The following is a 23,142-nucleotide window of genomic DNA, read 5'->3' as shown; positions in this document are numbered from 1 at the left end:
AAATTAGTTTAGAAAATAATAAATATATTTTCACATGCACAGAGGGCTGACAGTGTAGACAGATGAAATTTTTTTGCTTTCTACTTCAAACTTAACTAGATTTTTAATTTAAACAAGTTTCCCCCCGTTTTTTGGCATCATTGTGACAGTTTTACTGTCGTTATAATCAAGTGAGTACTTTAGACTGTCATAGACAATATGATTTGCTCTCACTAGGTTTAAAATTTTCCAAAGCCTGCTTCCATCCAATTCCTGTCCAAAGCCTATGTCCATTATTTTCTAGTCTCACCCTGCCTACAATCAACCTTCTGCCTCCATTTTCTGTCTTCAGGGATGTCAACCTCAGTGCCTTTTCCTCTATTGCCCTAGAGGAAATAAAAGCTTTTTCTCTATTGCCCTAGAGGAAATAAAAGCCTTCTAATATTGAGAAGTATCGGTCCTGTCTTATTTAAAAGATCACCTAGAAATAGGAAACACACACACACACACACACACACACACACACACACACACACAAAGGAAATAATGACTAAACTGTAAAGAAACAATATTTAACTGATTCAAAGTCATTTTTCCATATTGGAGATATATATATATATATATATATATATATATATATATATATATATATATATATATATATATATATATATTTTTTTTTTTTTTTTCCCTTCAATATCTACATTGAATATGGTAGTATTTTTCTTTTTCCTCTGAAATTATTAGTATATCTTTGACTGAATAGATATGGCACATGTTGCTCTGCTAGTTTGCTGGATATCTGCTTCCCTGGATAGAGATACATTGGATCTCCATGCCCAATAAGGGCTGGAAAGTCTCCTGTGATTCAGCTCCCTTGAACAATCAGAATGCCTTGTCACATACGAGGTCAATACAGTTTACATTAAATACATTTTTTCCGCTAATCATTATGCAGTTTAAACTGTTTTGATTTAGAAATCCTTTTAGCTGGAATATTATTCAGCCTTAAAAAAGAAGGAAATCTGCAATAGACAACAACATGGATGGATCTGGAGGACATGCTAAGTGAAATAAACCAGTCACAGAAGAACAAATGCTGTATGATCCCACTTATACGAAGTATCCAAAGTAGTCAAATACCTAGAAGCTGAGAGTAGAATGGTGGTTGCCAGGGACTGGGGAAAGGGAATGTGGAGTTGCTAATCAATGGGTATGTAGTTTCAGTTATGCAAGATCGATAAGATTTTAGACCTGCTGTACAAAATTGTCCTTATAATGAACAATACACTGTTGTACACTTAAAAATTTGTTACGAGGGTAGATCTCATGTTAGGTATTCTTACTCCAAAAAAATAAAAAAAGTAAAATACAAATCATTAAATAAATCATTTTACTTTTAGGAAGAGACTTTTCATTCAATTTCTCAATATTAACAAATCCTAAGAAATATGACAGCATGACACAGAAAAAAATTCACTGAATTCAGATACAAACAACATGGTGATCCACTGATCTGGTTTATCAGCCATGTCTCCCAGGTCTACTTTTCTTGTAGAAATTTATGATAACTACTGACTTTTCTCCCAACTAATCTACATTATTATAAATATCTATAGAAATATAAGGTATAATTAAGTTATTGCTCTCACATATAGAATTCTATTTAAATACTTCAGTACACTAGTTGCCCCAGAACTAAGAAAAACAATGCAACTTGTATAAGAAAAAAGAGTTTCATATTAATATAACATCAATTAGGTACCTTTTAAAAAAAAATCACTAAGTTGTCCTTTTCCCAATTAATTTAATCATACTACATGGTCCCTAGAGAGCTTTCTGCTAATCTTTCTTACAGTCCTGGGAAATGTGCTCAGGTTTTAGTTTCACTTCAGGATCTTCCCTGGTGACAGCAAATGTTTCGTAATGCACACACACACACACACACACACACACACACACACACGTGCACAGACACACAGGGATTCTCTTAATAAATGGTTTCTTATATTTACAAAATATTTCGTTTTATCTGCTACTTATCTATTAATAGTAGAATCTAAATTAAATAATATTTGTTTTGATCAAGAACTTACACCAAGTTGTTTTTAATTTACTATAGCCAAAGTTCATGGAGTTCTTTAGGAGATATTATGACCTTTAGGTACTTTTACACCTGAATGAGATACGTACCACAACTGGTGTATTTTGTAATCCAGCTTGGTGCCTTTAGTTAGTTTTCCTTAATGACTACTCTTGCCAGTACAGTAAAAATTCATTCTCCTCTAACTTGGCCCTTTATATCTCTCTTTTTGTCCAAATAAAAAGTACAATTGCAAAAACTAAATTTCCATTGAATACAGTTTTTTTTTTTTCTTTCTGTTAATTCCTTTGTAGCAGAATGTTTCTATCACCAGCAACTCTTGATTTAGGACCAGAACTTCAATTTAAAATAGCCTCTGCCAAGTATTCATATATTGGGGTGCTCAGATATAACAACCTGTAAACAGTTTTTCTGTTAATTTTCCCACATCTGAGACTGAATAAACAGATATCCAATAAGAATTTTAGAAAGAATGATTAGAAGGCATTCAATAAATATGCAATCCATTTCCTAACTACCCCAACTGCTTGAGTAAGCATTGTACAACATAGGAAATATTAGAGGTCCTGTAATAGTGTGTTTCTCTCTCCCTCCTTTAAGGTCTCTCTCCTTTCTTCTTCTTGCCCCTCAATCTCTCTCAAAAAAAACCAAACAAACAAACAACAAACAAAAAACTTACAGACCAGAACAATATTTTGAATCTTGTTTTCTAACCTTACTAGATTTTCAATGTTCCCTTGGGAATAGACTATTTATTAAATCAAAGGGCTTGCTATAATGCCACAAGTATTTTTCAAAGCATGGTATTAGTTTTTAGGAATTATTGAGATTTTAGGAATTATTGAGATTATTTTGAACAATTGATTTTTTAAAGTGAACTTTGTGATTCATCTCTTGATCATATTTCCCTCTCTACATTGACAAAAAAAAAAAAAAAACTGTTAGAAAATTTTATATTTTACCACAATAACTTTTTGGTAAATATGTTCTTCCTGCATGCCTGGTTTTGTTCCCTGTCAGCACACCTGCTTTGCCTGTGTGACATTACGGCTAGCTTTATCTTAACTTTGTTTTTAATCAAACAATTGAAAGTTGTCTGAAATAGGTCATTTATTATTACAGATAAAAAATTTTTATAACACATTTTAAAATCTTTTTGTTGTTGTTCTTAAAATATATCTACATGAAAATAACAGTATAATGTCTGGACACAGAAATTGTCATAAATATGTGAGATATTGTTATTTCTGTTCTTATGAGAGTTTCAACTGTTAGTTCAAAACTTAAAATCTTTTACTAAAAAAATATACTAAGACAAATTATGAACTCCTTCCCAACATCAATCCTACTCCCTCACCACAATCAAAGAAAGTATTTTTTCTTCTATGCTTCCTAAAACTCGCTTTTTGCATATGTGTTTATAGCACATGGAGTCTTATTTTTTACAGTTATTCATTAATCTGGTTATCTTCCTCCATACTGTGTATTCTACAATCCTGGCACGAGACATACATAAACTCTTAGCTGATGTTTGGTGAATGGCAAATCCAGATAACTATTAACTCTGTATTTAAAAGCTGAAATCTCATGTAACTTTGACATCTTCAAGACAGTTATCATAATTTCATTCAAAATGATTTAAAATTTATTAAAAGGGGCATAGAGTTTATCACTCTGATTTTTTCAGAATATGGTATTAAACACTGTTAAATATAAATTTCAAATCTACTAAATTTGTTAAGTTTTAGAATGTTACAACATTGATTTTGAGATCTGATAGGAGGAGATGATGACTAATCAAATGTACTCCAATATCAAAAAATCTAAATATGGGATAATAAGAGAAAGAGATTTGATAAATCACACGAGTACGTTCTCACATCTCCAGGGACAACTATACCTCTAAATAATGTCCATGCCAAGCAGTAATCTTGTAGATTTCCAGACATAAAGGAATCTCATTTTAATTAATTTTTAAATATATTTCACACTTAGAAGAAACCAACTGTTTTGAATATAAACTTTTGTCATGAAAATTACTAGTAGACAAGAAGTATATAATTGTTAAATTGGCATAATGAATTCTCATGGGTTGAATTGAAGAGTTAGAGCAAAATAATTGAGAGCGACAAACATTAAAATTGTTTTAAAAGTACCACAGTATGTTTGAATAACACAATGTTACAATACACTGCAGCTGTTAATGACAAGAAATAATGTTTTTAAGGAAGCAATCTTCAATTAATCATTTCCTCTTTTAGTGGGATAATTTATGGAAATGAAATGAGCCTAATAAACCAGAAAGAATGGGAGGAAAGAAATAAGTTAAATAAATTGCTTCCTTTTGTAACAACAAAAAGTCATGATATCCATCATTTGGCCAGAAATATCATGTTGCTAAAGGCCTTATTTAGTATTTGATTCTCTTCCAATATAGCAAAAACAGAAGGCATCACATTTCAGCTCTCCATTTATTCCAGTTTAACCCCATAAATGTCTGCCAAGATTAAAATGTTAATAATTTAACAATCTTAGAAAAATTGATGTCATGTAGAAAAGTCAGAGATGGATGAGGTAGTGCACCACATATTTATTCAACTATTTGATCTTTGTTATAATTTTTTATGTCCTTCCCGCTAGGTTATTGAAAAATTGCATTTTGTAAATAATGAATATAAAAGTAAAACAATTTGGGGGAGGGACAAGTGGTTGTAAATAATTTTAAATATTTAGCAAATACTTCCTGAACTACATAGAGATAAATCTAATTCCAGTTATTTTTATCACATTGTAATTTTAATATTTTACAGTAAATTATTTTCTTAATATTCACTATAAGAGGTCAAGAGAAGAAGGAAAGGAAGTGTTGCTCATCGATTCTTGGTGACATAGAAAATTGCAGATATACACTTCTTGAGTAAAAACATCATTTCTTGTATTTTCTTTACTAGATTCTAGATGACTTTCTCCAGAAATAAACAGGGACTTTATCAATAGAAAAGACTCTAATTTGGCTGCAAGTGGATGAATTATATCTTTATAAGTAGCACTGGCTGAAAAGACATTTAATAGATGAATTAATAACTCTTGGGCACACAAAATATTTAAAAATAAAGAAATTGAAAAGAAAAAATTTCATAATTTTTAACATTCATGCATATTTTTTGGACCTGACTATTAAGAGGGTTAACAATTGATTTAATCTTATATATTATAGTGCACTTAAAAACAAATTTTATAGTATTACTAAGCTATATAACAGGAATCTTGTTTATTTACCAAGATAATGCTTAGGACAATGCTTCTCCAATGTTTTCTGTTATACCAACTAGTTTCTCTGTTTGTTGAATACTAATTCGCATGTATGCATGAATGCACCTAGAAATTTATGCATATATATATTAAAGTCCATGTGTTTACTACAATATTTGTCAAGTACAAAAAAGGATTCAATTAATGAAATCTTAGAAAAAATTTAAACATAATTTATCAACTTGCTGAAATAAATAATTTAATTTAAATTTTAAACTACTTTGTTTTATGCTTTAAATTAAGATCTGTCTCTGGTATTGGTATCTGTCTCTGGTATCAACTAGTGTACAGTATTTAAAATTTTGTAATTAAAGTAGTTTCCAATCTTCCTTGAATCCACATACTCCTCTGGATTTGTGTTTAAAATGTTCTTGTTGGTGGATAGATAGATGATAGATAGATAGATAGATAGATAGATAGATAGATAGATAGATAGATAGATAGATGATAGATAGACAGATATGACCAGGGTTTTATTTTTATTCCTCATAAGTAATTATTGTTTCAGAGAGAGTCACTAGTATCTTATATTTTAGAGATTTATTAATTCAAAATATGAAAATGAAATTGAGGTATTATTAAGTTAACTATGAAGCCATTTGAATAGTTACATTTAATACTGTGCTTATATCTTGTGATACCAGAGGCTGCAATGCTTCTTAGTATAGAGCAGGCAGAAACTTAAAAAGCTACACACCGATATGAAGACATCTATAATATTATTTTAGTTAATATTGAACATGTCTTATTTTCGTAATTTTATAGCAGATGTTTTACCAGGAAAGCACACATGATCTATGTACCCGAGTTAAATTATCATAGAAAATTGTACATTTAAAAACAGGAAACATGAACTTTGATGTTTAATTTACTTTTTCCCAAGAGTTATGGTAGGAGATGATGGAAAACACCCATTTGCTAAAGCAGAAATCTTCCATAAACACTAATGAAAATACCATCTTGCATTTTCATATATTTTCCTGATAAGTTTTAGAACTTCAAAAATACAGCATGCTTAAAAACTTTCCATTTACAATGGTTAAATTACAGGTGTAAGACACTTGGATGACCTTTGATGACATATTTAAGACTTTAATAAAGAACAATGATGGCATGACATATTTCAAATGCCTTCTTATTCAGGTTGTACGTGCATGTATTGCACACATATACTATGAAAAATTGGATTATTTGCCTAAGGTGATGACTATTGCGATGATTGATTATCTCCAGTGAAAATAGTTTCAAAAAAGGTTCACAAAAGTCATAGAAGATAATACTATAGTAAGCTCATTCTAGATGCGCACTTCTTTATATTTTAAGATCTCTGATATCAGAATGTGTCTTACAGTTACTCTTGATCTGAGTTGAAGTTGCTTTCTTCCAGAAAAATTGCGTTCTTCTGCCAGACAATGAAATCCTACTAACCTGATACCCCTTCAAACTAAAATCGTGTCTGAGGTTTTTGATGCACCTATTATTGGTGTGAATTCAGAAAGTCAACCTTCATGAGTACCACCTTGTGGTCCAAGGAGTATTTTTATCCCTTTTTCACTATCCATAAATTGTGACGGAAACAAGCATATTTCCTTGCTATCTTCTCCTGCATGATAATGTATTTCCCTTTTGTGCTAATACTGAAATGTATGTACTGTGTCCTGGCTTGATGCTGGGATGATCTATTAGCGCCTATCTTTTGCAATTTTTCTTTCTTAGCAGTACATAAACTAATGTTGCATCTTGCATTCAATGACATCTTAGACTTGATACAATTTGTTAATTTATTAAAGTGAGGGATTACTTTTTAAGGCTGACATCATGGTCATCTATCAAATCTTGAGGTTTCTCTTGGGGCTAAATGCTCAGATTCATGGTGGATTTTCTATGAAGCCAAAGCACAGACCAGATTACTGTTGCTACAAAGTACTAAATTACAGCTCTGCAGACCATAACGATGACACTGCCAAAGATATTTTATGAAATTTTGGAATGATTTTGATGCCAACCAAAACATAATTTCAGCTAATTGTGGAGTTAATTAAGAAAATTGAATTCTGTGGGTGTTTTACTACGGGATGCAAGAAAGGGAATGCATGTACATAGAATAGCCAAGAGAACCATTACAAAGTAAAGTTCAATGACAGCATAAACTAGAAGTTAGGATAGAAAATATTTCAAAGAGTCAAAAATCTGAAATGATGTTAATTTTTTAAAAAATGTTATTCGCGGGATAGTTTTTTGTTCTCTGGACACGAAGAGCATAGTATGGCTCATTATTGTTCTGCAAAGAAGGGCGCATGGGAGGTAGTTTAAAGGTAAATTGACTCAGCCACTCATGCTCTTGAATGCAAATTCAGACCAGCTCCAATTTGGGCACAACCGTTAATTTAGGGAAGGAGACATATTGCAAACAACCTGAGCTTTTTTTTAGCATTCTGGATGAGGTGTCAGTGGGAAGACAGGATCTGCTAGCTTATATATATTAAGGGTTTTATACTAAAATGTCCCTAGGTAAATGGCCACCAGTAATGGAGGAGAGAGCATGCTGGATCAAGGGAAGTGAAACAGGATGTTTCTATGTTTCACTTAGGACAGCTCACCATTAGTGCTGCCTTTACACGAGAGGGAGTAGAGCACTGAGTGAGTGTTAAAGGTTTCATTGAGAGTAAAATTCTTCCACTTAATTCTGAGTTATTTTATATAGTGTCTCTATTAAAACCTCAGGATATGTAAAATATAGAGTGTTACAAAATATGTTTACCATTACAGCTGGAACTGATTGTTCTGAAGTGTATATTTGGCTTCAAGTTGCTTAGCAGCTTTCTGTGAAAACATCTCATATCTTTATATGTTTCCATATGAGCACATATATTTTATTCAATGTGACATTAGCAAGACAATATACATGACTTAACAGGGCTGGACTCTGGATTTTTGCCCATTTCACTTTCAAATATTGATAACACCCATTCCAAGAATATTCATTGGTTTCTAATGGTAGGCCACAGCTTGGCCATATGGGTATGCCTGATTTTCCAAATATTTGAAATTTCCTATAATCTTTGGTGTATATTTTTTATGGTTGGTACAAGAAGACAAGGAATAAAGAGGCCTTTAAAAAAGGAATAGTTTATTGCTGCAGAGCTTCTTGGACCATTTTACCACGTCCTCCCATATATCATGGGGATCTACTTTGAGTTGTTTATCCAGATGCACGTGCTCACGCCCCAGTAACAATGAACCACAGCAACCCCCTTTATTCCCTACAGCGTACATTCCGATGGAAAAATCAGGAGGAAAACTGATTCACGTTCATTTTACTTTCTATAGCTAAACGATTCTATATTCTCGATTTTTACAAAGCTTTTACCCTTCTAATTTTATCAAAACACAATTTTAAAATCTTATCAACTCTCTAATACCTATTCAATCAACAATCAATGATAATTTATCCAATGACACACTTAAAAAAGTAAATATGCATTTGGTCAGCTTTTCCTTGTATATGCACTCTCAAAATTTCAGCATATATATAATTAAAAAAAATACTAATTGGGTCTATGAAGGGACTGGATTGCTAAACAAGTAGGTGTATCCGTAAAACATTTAAAATTGTAAAATATTGTATTATATTAAAAATTATTAGTAAAACATATATTTATATATAAAATTCTCCAGCAATCTTTAAAAGATAGCATAGTATCCAACATATAATGGTGTATAATGATTGTTTAATAGTTAATTGATTGGCTGATATTTCTTGAGATTTTATTTTTGGATACGATGGTGTTAATAATAACAATGTATGACTTAAATTACTTTAACAATAAATAATAGATATTATTTAGTTCAAATTACTGAAAAACAAAAACAATAAGTATCTATGCTATAGCTTGAAATATTTAGATCATTCATTCAACAAATATTTATTAAATACCTACATGATATTTACTATCACTGATATTCATGATATTGCATCTGTTATAGCTCTAGAGATATGAGAATGAGCAAAATAACAAGGTCCATATTGATATGGAGATTAAGTTTGACTCAAAATGAGCTCTGATTACATTGTCTTGTTTCTTTTACTTCCAGTTATTATAGCTAGCTTCTCCATAGCTAAGCAAATAATTCTTTAATACAATTAATATTTCATAATACAGCATTGCTTAAACGATGTTGATCATAATTCAGTATTTTACATGAAATAGATTAATGGAAGACTAGTGCATGTTTTGTTTTCCAACTGAATTACATCATTTGAGATATTTAAGGAGGGTATGTCAATAATGCACTATATCAGTACAAAGACAAAAATTCATAGCATTTGCTCTAATTTAGTGTTAACTTTTTTTGGTTTATAACGAGTAACAGACTGAAAAGTCCTTGGCAAGAAAATTTTGCAAGCAAAATAGATCCAAACTATAGGCTCTATTCATGGCTACCTGTCTCCTGGAATTGACATCCTCCAAACAACCCTGTGAGCATTCATGAATCACACACTGGTACATATAGGATACATCCCAGGGGGTCTGACTTTCAGAACGGTAGCTAGGTGGAGTACATGTTAGGGTGCTATTTGTGCAGTGAGTTTTCTTTCATAACAGTCATGAAACATGAATATTCTACATGTAGAATTAGTAGATCAAATTCAAGTTAACTGATAAAAATTTTAGACCTTCTTTTAGGATTAATGTAAAAGGGACTGAAAAAGTTAATAGAATAATTATATTCAATTACATGTAAAACATTTACCTTTTAGTCATTTTTAACTATGAATTGTTCATTAGTGGTGATGTCATTGATAAGTGTTCCCAGCAGAGGGAAGCACAGCTTCATTATTATGTTTGTTGAAGGGCTGAAGTGGAGGACTGAACAATTTTACAACTTTACAATTTTACTGCATTTTAAAGGAAGATTGGTTGGTATTTCAGCATTAAATGAGCAAATTAACATTAAACAGGCCTTGCAGTCTCTTAAAAGGCATAAAATGAACTTGGCCTAAAACTCCCCAGTTCAAGAGAATATCCTATTAGTAAATCAGTGTAAAGATATTGGAATTATCTTCTACTTGACTAGGATATTCCAAAACAGTATATTGGTTCTATATCAGGAGCATATTAATGAATACTTTGCATGGCTTATTTTAAGAACACACGTGTGTTTTTTGACATATTTAAATTAATTTTTTTGTTGCCTACTACTCTCACATTGCTGCTATATATGAAAACATGTACTTAAACTGTCTTCTTTTCGTTGATATGAGAAAATTGAGCTTTAAGTTTCTTAAGAGTCTAAAATCTTGAATTTATTGTACCTGCCATTAAGACATAATTCAATGCTTTGTGTTCTTTAAATTTTTCTTTCTCCTAGATTTTCCTTCTCTTTTGTTGCATTTGTCTAAGTATTCTGGGAGACGGTTGTGCCCTGCATGAATGTGTGTGAAGATGCATTATTTCTTATGAGTTTGTCCTGGTGTTAGCAGGCTGAAAGATGAAAACTGTTGTAACTTACCATGGTGCTGTAAGTCCGAACAGTGAGTTAGTGGGTCTCCATTTCTTATATCTTGTCGTCTTGTGCGTCTAAAAAAATTGCATTGAAAAGGTATTATTGTATGTCTATCCTCTCTTGGGAATTTGTCTAAGAATTAAGAATAAAAAAGCAAAGATTCTAGGATCTTATGCATCTACATCTGAATGAGAGATCTTTTAAAAGCAGCTCTTTGTTCCTGTAAGAGCAGTCTCCAAGATGATCAAAATGGGAAAGAGTATACAAATGTACTAACAATATGTTAAAAGTCTTTCAGAGTAGTGATAACAGAAAATACAGCTTTTTGCTACTGGATATCAATTAATAAATTTCTGAATTTTTATCGCCTTGAATTCTGAGGAAAAAGCACAAAATACAGAATAGCAACCCATCTCTTCAATAAACAGATTTAAACATTTTTTTCTGATTACTGATGAGTGAGTAAGCTTGAAAATTAAAATTCACACGGATGTTGTCTTTTAACACACATACATAATTCCTTAAGTTTTGTTAAGTTTAAAAGCATTAAGACTATGAATTCTATTCTTAAGTTAGTTTTTAATTTTCCTTTTTGGTTGCTATATCAACCTTTTTTTAAACAAAACATGTCTTCAATGATCATATGGCTATGATTGCAAACCAATTTACCTGTGAAATGAATAAAAACAAGCAACAACAAAAATTGAAGAGCAGGATTTCCTTTGGTGAGAGGAAGGAGAGAGAAGACAATGAATTTACCTCTAAGAGAAGCCAAATTTGTTGTAAAAATCTAAACTAATTTCTCCTACATTCTACTGTGCAGGTTGTGTTAGTTGAATGATATTCTGGGTGCCTTCTCTGCACTTTGCTAATGGTTGACTGGGAAGAAGGAGTTTGGCTCTAGCCATTGTGGTGCAAACTAGATGTGTATTTCCAGAAAGAGGCTAAAAATGGAGACTGCCTATGTGTAACAGACTGGAAAAGATTGGGGACACTTGCCCAACTGTTTTCTGCATCTATTTTAATGGGTTATTGTCTTGCTGCAAAGTTAGTTACCATCCCTGAAAAGAGCTCTCACAAAGGCCACTGAGAATTGCAAACATGGAATTTGTTACTGTATTCATAAATTTAGAACTCCAAAGTATTTATAGATTTCTATTTGTAGAATTGGTGAGACTATCAACAGATGTTGTACATTTCAGAATTGAGCCAACAAGAGAACTTGTGAAACTCGAACCACAAAGCATTTGGGAAGGCACTTTTTACTGCAATTTAAGCTTTTGAAAAACGCCATCAGAAAGAATAGATAAATGTGAGGGCTCTGACCAATTTTTTCAGACAAATAAAATTGAATTAAGTAAATTGTGCAAGGAATAACAAAAAATGTGTTAATGATAATTCTTTCAATCTTGGACTGTAAGTATACAATAAATACATTTCAAATATATAATAATATGCAGCTTTTTAACATATAAATTACGTTATGATATTTTTAATCTTTCTTATTCAGTTAGCTTAAAATTATAATGGCTTATTAGATAATGCTATCTAAATTAGATAATGCTATACACTTTCACATGAAAAGGAAATAATACTCATTTTTAATTAAAACATGAATTCCACTTTTTTCGAGTAAGATTTAAAGCCCCATTGAGTTTAATGATTTGAAGAATCATAAAATTTTAATCAAATAATTTAATTTGATTGCTGTAAAAATACACATTGCTATTTATTAAACTATCCATGGTTTCTTTAATCCATAACACATTATCTCCACACAAAATTTTTGTTTAAATTTAAATTTCCAGCAAAACAAAAGGTATATGAAAGTGATACAATCATATTATCTCAATCCTGAATATTAAAGGCTTTAAAAACTTGTACTTATTAAGTGGTATAAGCTAATACTACGTTTACATTTAATAACATTAACAAGATAACTATATTTTAATCCATATGGACTGATTATATAATAAACTTGTAGATGATTTATAACTACAGTTAATGTTATCTAAAGGGTGTAATCAATAGATTTTAGTAGATATTAGGGTTTTTTCTTTCACCTATTCTTTTTTCCCCCCAAAATTTAAAATAAAATAAATGTTGTACAACCCACCTCACTAGTAAAAAAAAAAAAAAAAAAAAATCACATTCATAACTTCTTGTACAACATCACCTATAAATATATAAATAAACTTAAATATATATATAAACCTAAATATACATATATAAACATAAATATATACACACACATATATACATATATATATATATATATTTCCTAAAATACAGTGACTTAATAATGCTGATTTTTGTTTTATGATTGTATAAGTTGATGTGTATACTGTTAATATTTAGGTTTATATTAGCAAGATATTGTATGTTACTTTCATCTATCATTGCTCATTTCTTGATAAATACCAACAGAGAAAGGTAGCCATAAGTGAGCAGTAGAGAATATGTTGAGATTATTTTTTTGTCAAATTAAGAAATTTTTTTTTTTTATTAAAGAAAAAGTAAACCAAGTTTGTATACAACTTTTAGGACGTACTAAGAATTTCCTGAGTCTAACTTCACCTCTTGAATATAACACTATATCAAATGTTCAAATGTCTGTTCCTAATGCATTCAGTCTCCCAGACAGCAACTTACAGTTACGAGTTTGCTTTATGTAACATAATGTTTTAGATAAGTTCTAGGCATATCTTAGCAACTTTTATTCAAGCATGACTGACAAAAATACTTTTAAGTATTACCAAGAGTATACTTAAAATATTTGTGCTATATATATATATATATATATATATATATATATATATATATATGGTTATGCAGTTTTATACTTCAAGTCAATCACTGCAAGTACAAGATGATACTATAATATTACTCCAATAAATGTAATATTGACCTTTTAATTTTGGGGGATCAAATAAAGATATATATTCTGATGCCAGCTAATCAACATTATACAAAAATATGATATCTTCAAAACTAAAAATAATTTTTCTTAAGTTTTTATAACTGGGTCCCTGTGTACTCTCTACAACTTAAAGGTTAAATAAATTATTTTCTCTGAGAATTTTCTGTTCATCCAAGGATATAAATTGCCTTATTAAAATTTAAAACCAGGATAGAATGTTGCTGGATTGAAAAAGAAGAGCATTTTGGGGCAAAACAGCATTTTGGTTAAAAAGCACAAGTCCCACTTTCGATTCTGTTTGACTTTCTCTGTAGCTTTGGCCCTCGGTTTTCCCGCTGTGTAACATGAAGTTGTAAAACTTTATAATTTCCAAGTGTAAACATTCAAGGATATTATTGTGATGTTTTAGATTTCCCTCAGTAATTTATTAAAACCATTTGTTCCATTACATTTAATACCCAATCATTTTATTATACAGTTTTTTGATTTTTTTGACTATGTAAGGGAAAGAAAAAAAAATCTTCTGAACCTCTTTGACTCATCAAAAAAAGTTGATATACTTATATGAAAAAAGCTGTTCTAAAAATGGAATCAGGTAAGTAGAACAGCAAACATTTGTATTTATTTCGAATATTGTTCCTACCTTTTTGCAGTGGGAAAATAGCGCGAGCATGAAGAGCCATCCCAGGCACAGTAAGGGTCTCGGGCCAGGCAGCATTCAGCACAGGCTTTCCCGTAAATATCACATCTGTGTAGAGGGAGCTGGGCAACCCCCGCCATGGAGCCAATATATAGTTGTTGCTGTGGAAAGAGATTACTGTTATGACAAAAATTATCTTGTTTTTCAAATCTCTTTTTTTTCTTAAAAAAAGTTTACTCGTGCATATCTTATCAAAGATAAATTTAATTTGTAGTTTTAAAAAATAATCCCATTAATTGGTAGTTTATTCAAAGGCCTGGCAGATAATGTGGCCATTTAAAACAGAGCAAGATCAAAATTTAAATAATGGACTGAAACAGGTGTATTTCATAAGTATAAAACCAAGGGAAGCTAAAGGAAGACAGTAATAGGTATATGTCAATTACCTAAATAAAAATAAAATGTTTTGAAAGTATAGTAAGGCTTCAAGCAATGGAATATTCCAAACTTCAGGTTTTTGTTCTTAGATAGCTCATTTGCTTTTACTTCTACTGTTTAATATTTTGATTAATCAGATTATCTATTCTGTCATGTATTTCTGAGGTAGGGATCATTTGCTTCTGACTCTTGGTTATCCTACTACATTGCCTGGAATGTACTTTACCTTCCTGTAAGAAGGGAAAGGGCAAAATTTCATTGTTTGGATTTGTAAGAAGTTTTGCTCAACACCAACTCTCTTGTCCTTGCACTACCTCCAGGAAGATTACTTCAATCATAACTACTAAATTACTTCTTATTGGAAAAATCATCAAAGAGGGGAATCAAGTACACTCTGACTAGTGCAGTAGACTTGAACCAAAAGCTCAGGTGTTATGAAAAAGGTGCTGTTCTGGGCATCAAAATACCTGGATTCTAGATCCTGCCCTGTATTTTCTGTGTGATCTTGCGACAGTCACATAACTTTTCTAAGACTTAATTTCCTTATCTATAAAATGAGCATGTCTAACAGAATCTTTAAAGTATGCATCCCGATAAGATGTTCTATAATGTCTTATCCTCAATTAGTTTGGAGTTATCAAATGAGACAGGATATAGAGAAACAAAACAAAACAAAACAAAAACTTTTCAGCAGCAACTAATCAAGATTTCAGTACTGTGTAAAAAATGCCTTTAACAAAGTTGAGCCAATGCAGTATAGTATATCAGTTGCAAATTTATGTAAAAACAAAATGAAATACAAATAAAATTATTTTGTGTTTTCTTCACATTTTATTGTAATTGGTGTCATAGATCCCTTTTCCTGCACTGAAGATTGAATAATTATAGCAAGATTTATATAAAAGTTGTGTAAATACTGAAACATGTAACAATATGCATAAAAAAGACCTTAAGATTATTTCCATTTTTCAACTATATAAATAAAAAAAATAATAACTTACAGAAAAGCTGCTCTCTGTATCATGGTGTACTTTTAAATACTACAAATTGCCAGACAGTCAGCAATATATACATATAAAAAATTTCATTTCCAAAACACTTTTAAAGATGACAGTATATATATGAATAAACAGATAAGTTGAATAAAGACTGAAGTATCTATTGGAACCAAATAAATTATTGAGGTTACAAGGAGTACTTATATAGAAAATAATTCTGTGCTTAAAGCTAACCAACTAATTTTTATCTTAATACAAGAAAGGGAAATAAGTGGAAGGAAGTAATGCAATAAAAACTAAACCATTGTAGAAGCAGTTATCCTGATAAATATTGATTACTCCATTCCAGTAAATGGAAACTACTTATAATGTATAATATTCTAGTATAGTATATAGTATATATTACAACTGCTCAGGTTTTTACTACATTCATCTCTTATTATTATATTGAAAGATTATACAAACCATGGCAAGTTAAGAAATGACAGTTAAAGTCCCTGGGAGGAAAATATAAAGTATTATTAAGTTTTTCATTGAGAGACAGATTGATTTGTATCTCTCTTAGGAACTTTTGTTTCTTCCCATCTTTTATTTCTCTCTTCGAAAAAACATCTTTTTTTTTAAAAAAAAAAAACAACTTAGATTATATTGAAACAAACAATCTCAATGTAAATTTAAAAAAATGAAACAAACACATCACATTTAAACAATTAAATTAGTTAAAATGGAGGTAGCAATATCCACAAGCATAGTTGGCACTGGAAAAAAATGGACATGCCAAACCATGTATTGCGGTCGTAACGATTTAAAAGCTATTGATCAAGCTGGTCATACTTAATTCAAAGATCTCTATGGTTGGCCAACAGCTTTTAGGAAGTAAAATTTATACTTACAGATTTTTAAGAATATGACATTGGGGTAAAAAAGGAGTTGTTATTATTTAAGTAATATCTAAATCTGTCAAATCCCTTTAAGAAAAAACCAGAAATAATATGTGGGGAAAATAGAAAACCCAAAATATGGCAACTGAAATTATTGTAATGAAAACCTGAAGTGTGATAAAATGCCAAAAATTAAATACAACTCAATGGCTAGCGTATATTTTACAATTATTCTGCAGCGCTATTAATGATTTGCAAAACCAATTATGCTATCGAAATGAAATATAGGGGAGGCTTGCAGGCACCATTGAGCATAATCCATTCACTAGTAAGTAACCTGATGTGCTTTTTCTGCCCAATTTAACATCACCACAGGCTTTCTCACTCTCCTCCTTAACAAGTTGCAGGTCATAAAGCAGGCGATGAGTCCATTTATCCATAAAATTAGTAGCAATACTGCTTGTCACTCTTGAAATTAGTGCCTCAATTTTAAAATTTCTATGAGCATGCATGGAAATTGAGTCACATAACAATTAAATCAAACTTCCAATAATGGAGAATGAAGGTTAGGGATACTTTCTTATATCATGGTATTTTAAATTGATAAACTTTTTTTTTTCCGTTTGTTTGTTTTTTTGGTGAAATGTGTTGCATTCAATAGGCAATTCTTAAGGTGGTTTAAAACTTTTTTAAACAGAAAGGAATGTTTTACAATACTGAATGTAATGTAATTAATATTGGCAATGAAACGTAGCAGAGAATAAATAACTTAAAAAATCATTACGGACAAGAATATCCCAGTCTCCCTTTCATCCTGGAAATCCCCAGATTTCCTTCCCAATATTTGACAATTTTTAGATTATAAGAACAGGTGAACACATACTTATGAAGTGTAAGATAACAGTATGAAGTAAATAATATCGGCACTCTGAGTTTCCGTAAATATTTTGGAGACTATCAATCTATTTTGACATGTATGTGAGGAAAGGATATACACTGACTTTTATTGGCATGGTATTTAGTGTCTTGTACAATTTTAGGAGTTATGCATGGTCATAGACAGATGATATTAGCCAAATGATTCTCATATTTAAAATTTTTGTATGTAAGCTTTCACTGCAGTGAGTTAGGGGCTCCCTACTCCATTCTGTTTTTTTTTTTCTACTAGGTTATTTAATAATTAATAATTAATTCAATTCAGTATTCAAGCCTTATAGAAATATTTACTAATTATATACCGGATAGAAAGGTTAGGTAACACTTATGGGGAAAAGATAATTTATTAGAAGTGTCTTGCCAAAGCACTCATTCAGTGTGAATGGAAAGACTATTAACATGCTGTCCATAACCTTTGATTTCATGGAGTTCAATAATATCATTTGGCAGTGACCATTTTTGCTGTTTTCCTTTTGTATTTAGCCAAACTAAATGTTTTCTCTAGAACATAAAACTACTGGAAAAGTAAAATTACCTTTTAAGTCAAGATCCTCCAAGTATATATAGTCCAGTGCTTAATTTTATTATCTGATAAAATGCATTTTGTTTATACATGCAAATTAAATTCAATTGTAAACTTATTTATAGTCTAAAATATCCACCACTATCACTTTTAAACGATATAGATAGATGAAAATAATGATTCATTAAATTACATTACAATGTCCAAAATAAGAAATATTACAAAATAAAATTTACAACAAATTATGATCTAAGACATATATTTATAGGACGTGTATGAGATTGGTCAAAAACATGAGGGCAATGAAAATTATCTTTAGTTTACATTCTACTAACTTGTAAGAACATTCTTCCTTTTATCTTGTCTTATTGAACATTTGTTAACAAATCTGTAAAATTTGATGGATCATAAATATATTTATATATTTGAAAGACAAAATTTTAAATAAAGTATAGAATACTGATTTTAATACATAATGATATTACCTGCTTAGTGGAAAGCTCCATTGCTGAAATAGTAGTTGGTTCCTAAAGAAGAAAAAAAAATGTGAACTGTTAGTTCGATTATAAAAGTTATTAATTAATTAACATAAAACACCAACATAAGTTTTCAGAGAGGTAATAACTTCAGTGCCTCCAAGAATCAATATAATTGGGAAATAAGACACATGAAAGAAATTGCATAGATGAGTGTTAAATGTGTGGATCAGACAATAAGAGTGTACTAATGTCTTCCAGCCAAAGATCATTCAGAACACATCTGTAGTTGGTCAAGTTGGATTTACTGCTCGTTGCAATAAGGGACATCATGGGACTGCTCACTGTGTGTTGGAAAAGACATGATAGGGGCTTGTTAGGTGATTTGAGACAGGGTTCAGGGAAGTGGGGCTTTGCTTTACATTGGATGCTATCAAAAAGCAGAGGTAATTCTATGATTAGGTATCTTCATAAATCTTATTTAGAAGGAGGGAAGAACATAGTGAGAATAAAGCAGTGGTTGGTAAAAAGTAGCAATCACTCACATGGGCAGGATAGCGGGCATTTGGTCTTTTTTTATGGTTTGGACAATGTTTATGTTCTTGCCTGTGTTCAGACATAATTACAGAAAGGTCTTGCTTTCCTCTTGATTCACCATGGTTTCAGAGCAGGGTTGTCTGATGTTGCTGTTTTGTGAAAATTTGTGTGTTCCACTGAGAACATTATGGCCTGGCTGAGAGTGCCAGGCAAGATCCTGATAAAAATAATGACAAGCTGATTGTATCAGGCCAGTTTCCAGGTGTCAAGGACTGCAAACTCAGTTGGGATGAAAACGCTTGGTTAAGTGTTTCAGTTCCACTGAAGTCTATCATGAACACACATGATTTGCATAAATAAACACTGTTCATTGACAAACTTAGACAACCAAAAGGCTATTCACCTGAGTACATTAGATTATATCCTTAGATTCACTTTCATTGAACTGTGCTCCATCATATCTTTCAACCATGACAAAACAACACTAAGAAGGAGACTGCTTGGGGATTTCAGAATTGGCTAATGAGAAAGAGGGTTAGATAGGAAGAATGATCTTAAAAGGCCTCATTATGTAGGTGACTGAGGCTGAGCCATAAAGAAAGTATAGAGTTAGACACTGGAGCCAAACAGCATGGATTCAAACAGTATTCAAACCTGACCAGAAGTGTGACATTAAGTGACATACATAACCTCATTGTAATTCAGTTTTCTCATCTGAAAAATGAGTATGATGGTGCCTTCCTCATAGGATGGTTGAGAAGATTAAATGAATTAATGTAAAGCACTTTACAGATGTGCTTGGCACATAGTGTTTATTAAAATATGTCCTGTCTCTCTCTCTCTCTCTCTCTCTCTCTCTCTCTCTCTCTCTCTCTCTCTCTCTCTCTCTCACATACACACACACACACACACACACACACACACACACACACACACACTCCGATATCCTTTTATTGCTTTAGTTTTTATTTTTAGTGCTGATTACTAATCTGGGATAAATATGCCTATATGTACGGAGTTCTGACAATTAAGTTCTCGAACATTTTTGCAATGATGTTGCTAACCTTTTTTGATATCAGAGGGATTATTTATTATGGATTTGTAACAACTGGACAAACAGTTAACAAAGTTTACTCTTTGGAAGTGCTGAAAAAGCTGCGTTAAAAAGTTAGACGACCTGAACTTTTTACCAACAATTCATGGCTCTCGCATCACGACAATGCACCAGCTCACATGGCACTGTCTGTGAGGGAGTTTTTAGCCAGTAAACAAATAACTGTATTGGAACACCCTCCCTACTCACCTGATCTGACCCCCAATGACTTCTTTCTTGACCAGAAGATAAAGGAAATATTGAAAAGAAGACATTTTAATGACATTGATGACATCAAGGGCAATACGATGACAGCTCTGATGGCCATTGCAGAAAACGAGTTCCAAAATTGCATTGAAGGGTGGACTAGGCACTGGCGTTGGTGCATAGCTTCCCAAGGGGAGGACTTCAAACGTGACCATAGTGATATTCAGCAATGAGGTATGTAGCACTTTTTCTAGGATGAGTTCATGAACTTAATTGTCAGAACTTATATAATATGATATATATACCATGCATGTTATATATGTAATATATATAGCATTTATCTTGTCTCTTGTACATCCCCCTGACTCCATATCTCAAAGCAGAATCTGAGGTAAGCTCTTATATGCAAGTAGGGAGCAGGAGTGAGGGACAATGATTGAGAGGAGGTGTCACGGATGTGACACATCAAAGGATGTGTTGTGGAAATCACTACTGTGAGAAAATCTAAAGATAGTGCATAATGATTGTCAATACTGTCCACTGAGGTTTGTACCAATAAACGTATTTATTGATTCCATTACTCAGGGGATGCCCACAGAGGTGTTAAATCTCCCACACTCCCAGGTATGACTCATATTTTCCCTTTTGCCTGCTGTCAGAGAAGTCCTAGGGAAGAAAGTGTAAAATACACAGAGAGGTAGAGGTGAGGCTGATAGGATGTGAGGCCTGGGGGGTCAGCAGAAGCATCTCATATCTTCTTAATTGTTTGTCTCGCCTCACCAATCTCAACCCCACATACACACATTTAGGACAAGGATTTTTGTTTCACTCACTGCCATATCTCTAGCACCTGAGATTGTTGATGGAATTATAAGTTTTCAATAAATATTGGTTGAATGAATGAATGAATGAATGAATGAACAAGTGAATTAATGAATTGATTCTCTACCAACTTTTTCCTTTCTCTCCAAGCTTTTTGACTTTCCCAGTGTACTCTGTTCCTTTTACTGAATTTGTATATGAGATAAAAGCAGCCATTCTTAAACAAAGTTCTCAATTTTTCAAAGTTAGCTGGAATTGCTTCAAAAATTAATCTAAGTGTTCTATACTCACCATCTTTACTTGTTCATATCCCATTCAATGTCATTTATCCCTCAGCCCACTGAGTGTAGTCCTTACTCTAGAGAGGTTGCCCAAGATTCTCAGAAGCTGAAATCATCAAAGAACTGTATTGCTGAATAGACACTTTCAGTCTATATTATTATTCCTGGACTTTGTTTAATATGGTATTATTGACCAATCATTTCTTCTTAACTGCTTCCTGTATTAAATTTCCTTATGCCTTTGACTTTTTTATTGACTATTTATTCTTAGCCTTTTTCAGAGTCTTCTCAACCACCAGCCATTCCTCACATGTTTGCCTTCCCTTGCCGAATCCTTTCCACTCTCCTTTAGATGCTACCTTATTTTTCTGGAGAGCTCATCCACTGTTGTGGTTTCAATCACCCCCAAAGTGCTACAGAATCACAAATTACCACTTCAAATCCCAACATCTAAGCTGAGCACAAGATTGTGTTAACAAATTTAAGACAACCTGCCTGAGATACAATGAAACAAATGATTTAATATATAAATTAATTTAATGGGATAATTTAGAGATTTCCTATAGTTTCCCATTTTCATAGTTTAAATTAATGATATTAAAATATTTTTTCTATAGGAATTATCAATCATAAATACAACTATGATGAGAGAAATATCTACCTATTTTTCCTATGCAGAGATATGATCTTTAGAATTTTGTAACATCAAATCACAAAAATTAAAGGGACAATTCATCACTGATTTTCAGCTTAAAAGACAGAGCAGACTAGTGTATTTAAGTTTATACAATATTGGAAAAACCTTATTTATTTTTTTCAATGTATCCAAACAGAATTTAGAAGAGTTAGGAACATTTTCCACAGCAACTCGCTCCATTCCAACAGTTTCACATGAGAAATGATTATGAGATTATACAAGCAGCGAACTTCATACAGACTTTCACGAAATACATTTTATAGTAAATGTACAAGGAAGTGCCTCTTAGAGAATTAAGAGCTAGTATAATTGAAGTGAAAGTTAGCTATGTTTAAGTTCTTTTAAAAATTTAAGTGAAACTATATAAAAGTGAAGCTGACTAATATTGATACATTTCATGTTCACTGAATTAAATACCTACAAAGTAGATGGAAATGAATTAATTCATGCCTAAATTGTATAATGAAACAAACTCCTATCCACTCCAAACTCCATTGTATCACAGTATGAATTCAACATTCTTAAATTAGGATTCTGGAATCCCTTAATTAAAAAAGAAACTGATTTGCGACAACATGGATGGATCATGAAATTATCATGCTAAGTGAAATAAGTCAGACAGAAACAAATTGAGAACCATATGATTTCACTCATATGTGGGATATTAAACAAAAGCAACAAAGGAACAAGACAAACAAATAAAGAAACAAAAACACATAGACTCATACCATAGTTTAGTGGTTACCAGAGGGTAAAGGGGTGTGGGGGATGGTAAATGAGGGTAAGGGGG

At 31.7% G+C, this 23,142-nt stretch overlaps 1 protein-coding gene across 1 annotated transcript in view; it reads right to left on the bottom strand.

The window, feature by feature from the left end:
* Positions 1-23,142, bottom strand: part of SEMA3A (semaphorin 3A) — a 225,618-nt gene that overhangs the window by 4,617 nt on the left and 197,859 nt on the right. The window contains exons 13-15 of the mRNA XM_081079478.1: positions 18,725-18,766; positions 14,467-14,624; positions 10,910-10,977 (exon numbers count right to left, since the gene is read on the bottom strand). Coding sequence (XP_080935604.1) covers positions 10,910-10,977; positions 14,467-14,624; positions 18,725-18,766 — 268 coding nt within the window. The remainder of the gene's footprint in view (positions 1-10,909; positions 10,978-14,466; positions 14,625-18,724; positions 18,767-23,142) is intronic.

This window comes from Rhinolophus hipposideros (assembly GCF_964194185.1).
Source record: "Rhinolophus hipposideros genome assembly, chromosome: 18".
In the NCBI taxonomy this organism is placed as follows: Eukaryota; Metazoa; Chordata; class Mammalia; order Chiroptera; family Rhinolophidae; genus Rhinolophus; species Rhinolophus hipposideros.
The sequence above is the reverse complement of the archived record's forward strand: the minus strand, read 5'-3'. Positions and strand labels throughout refer to the sequence as shown.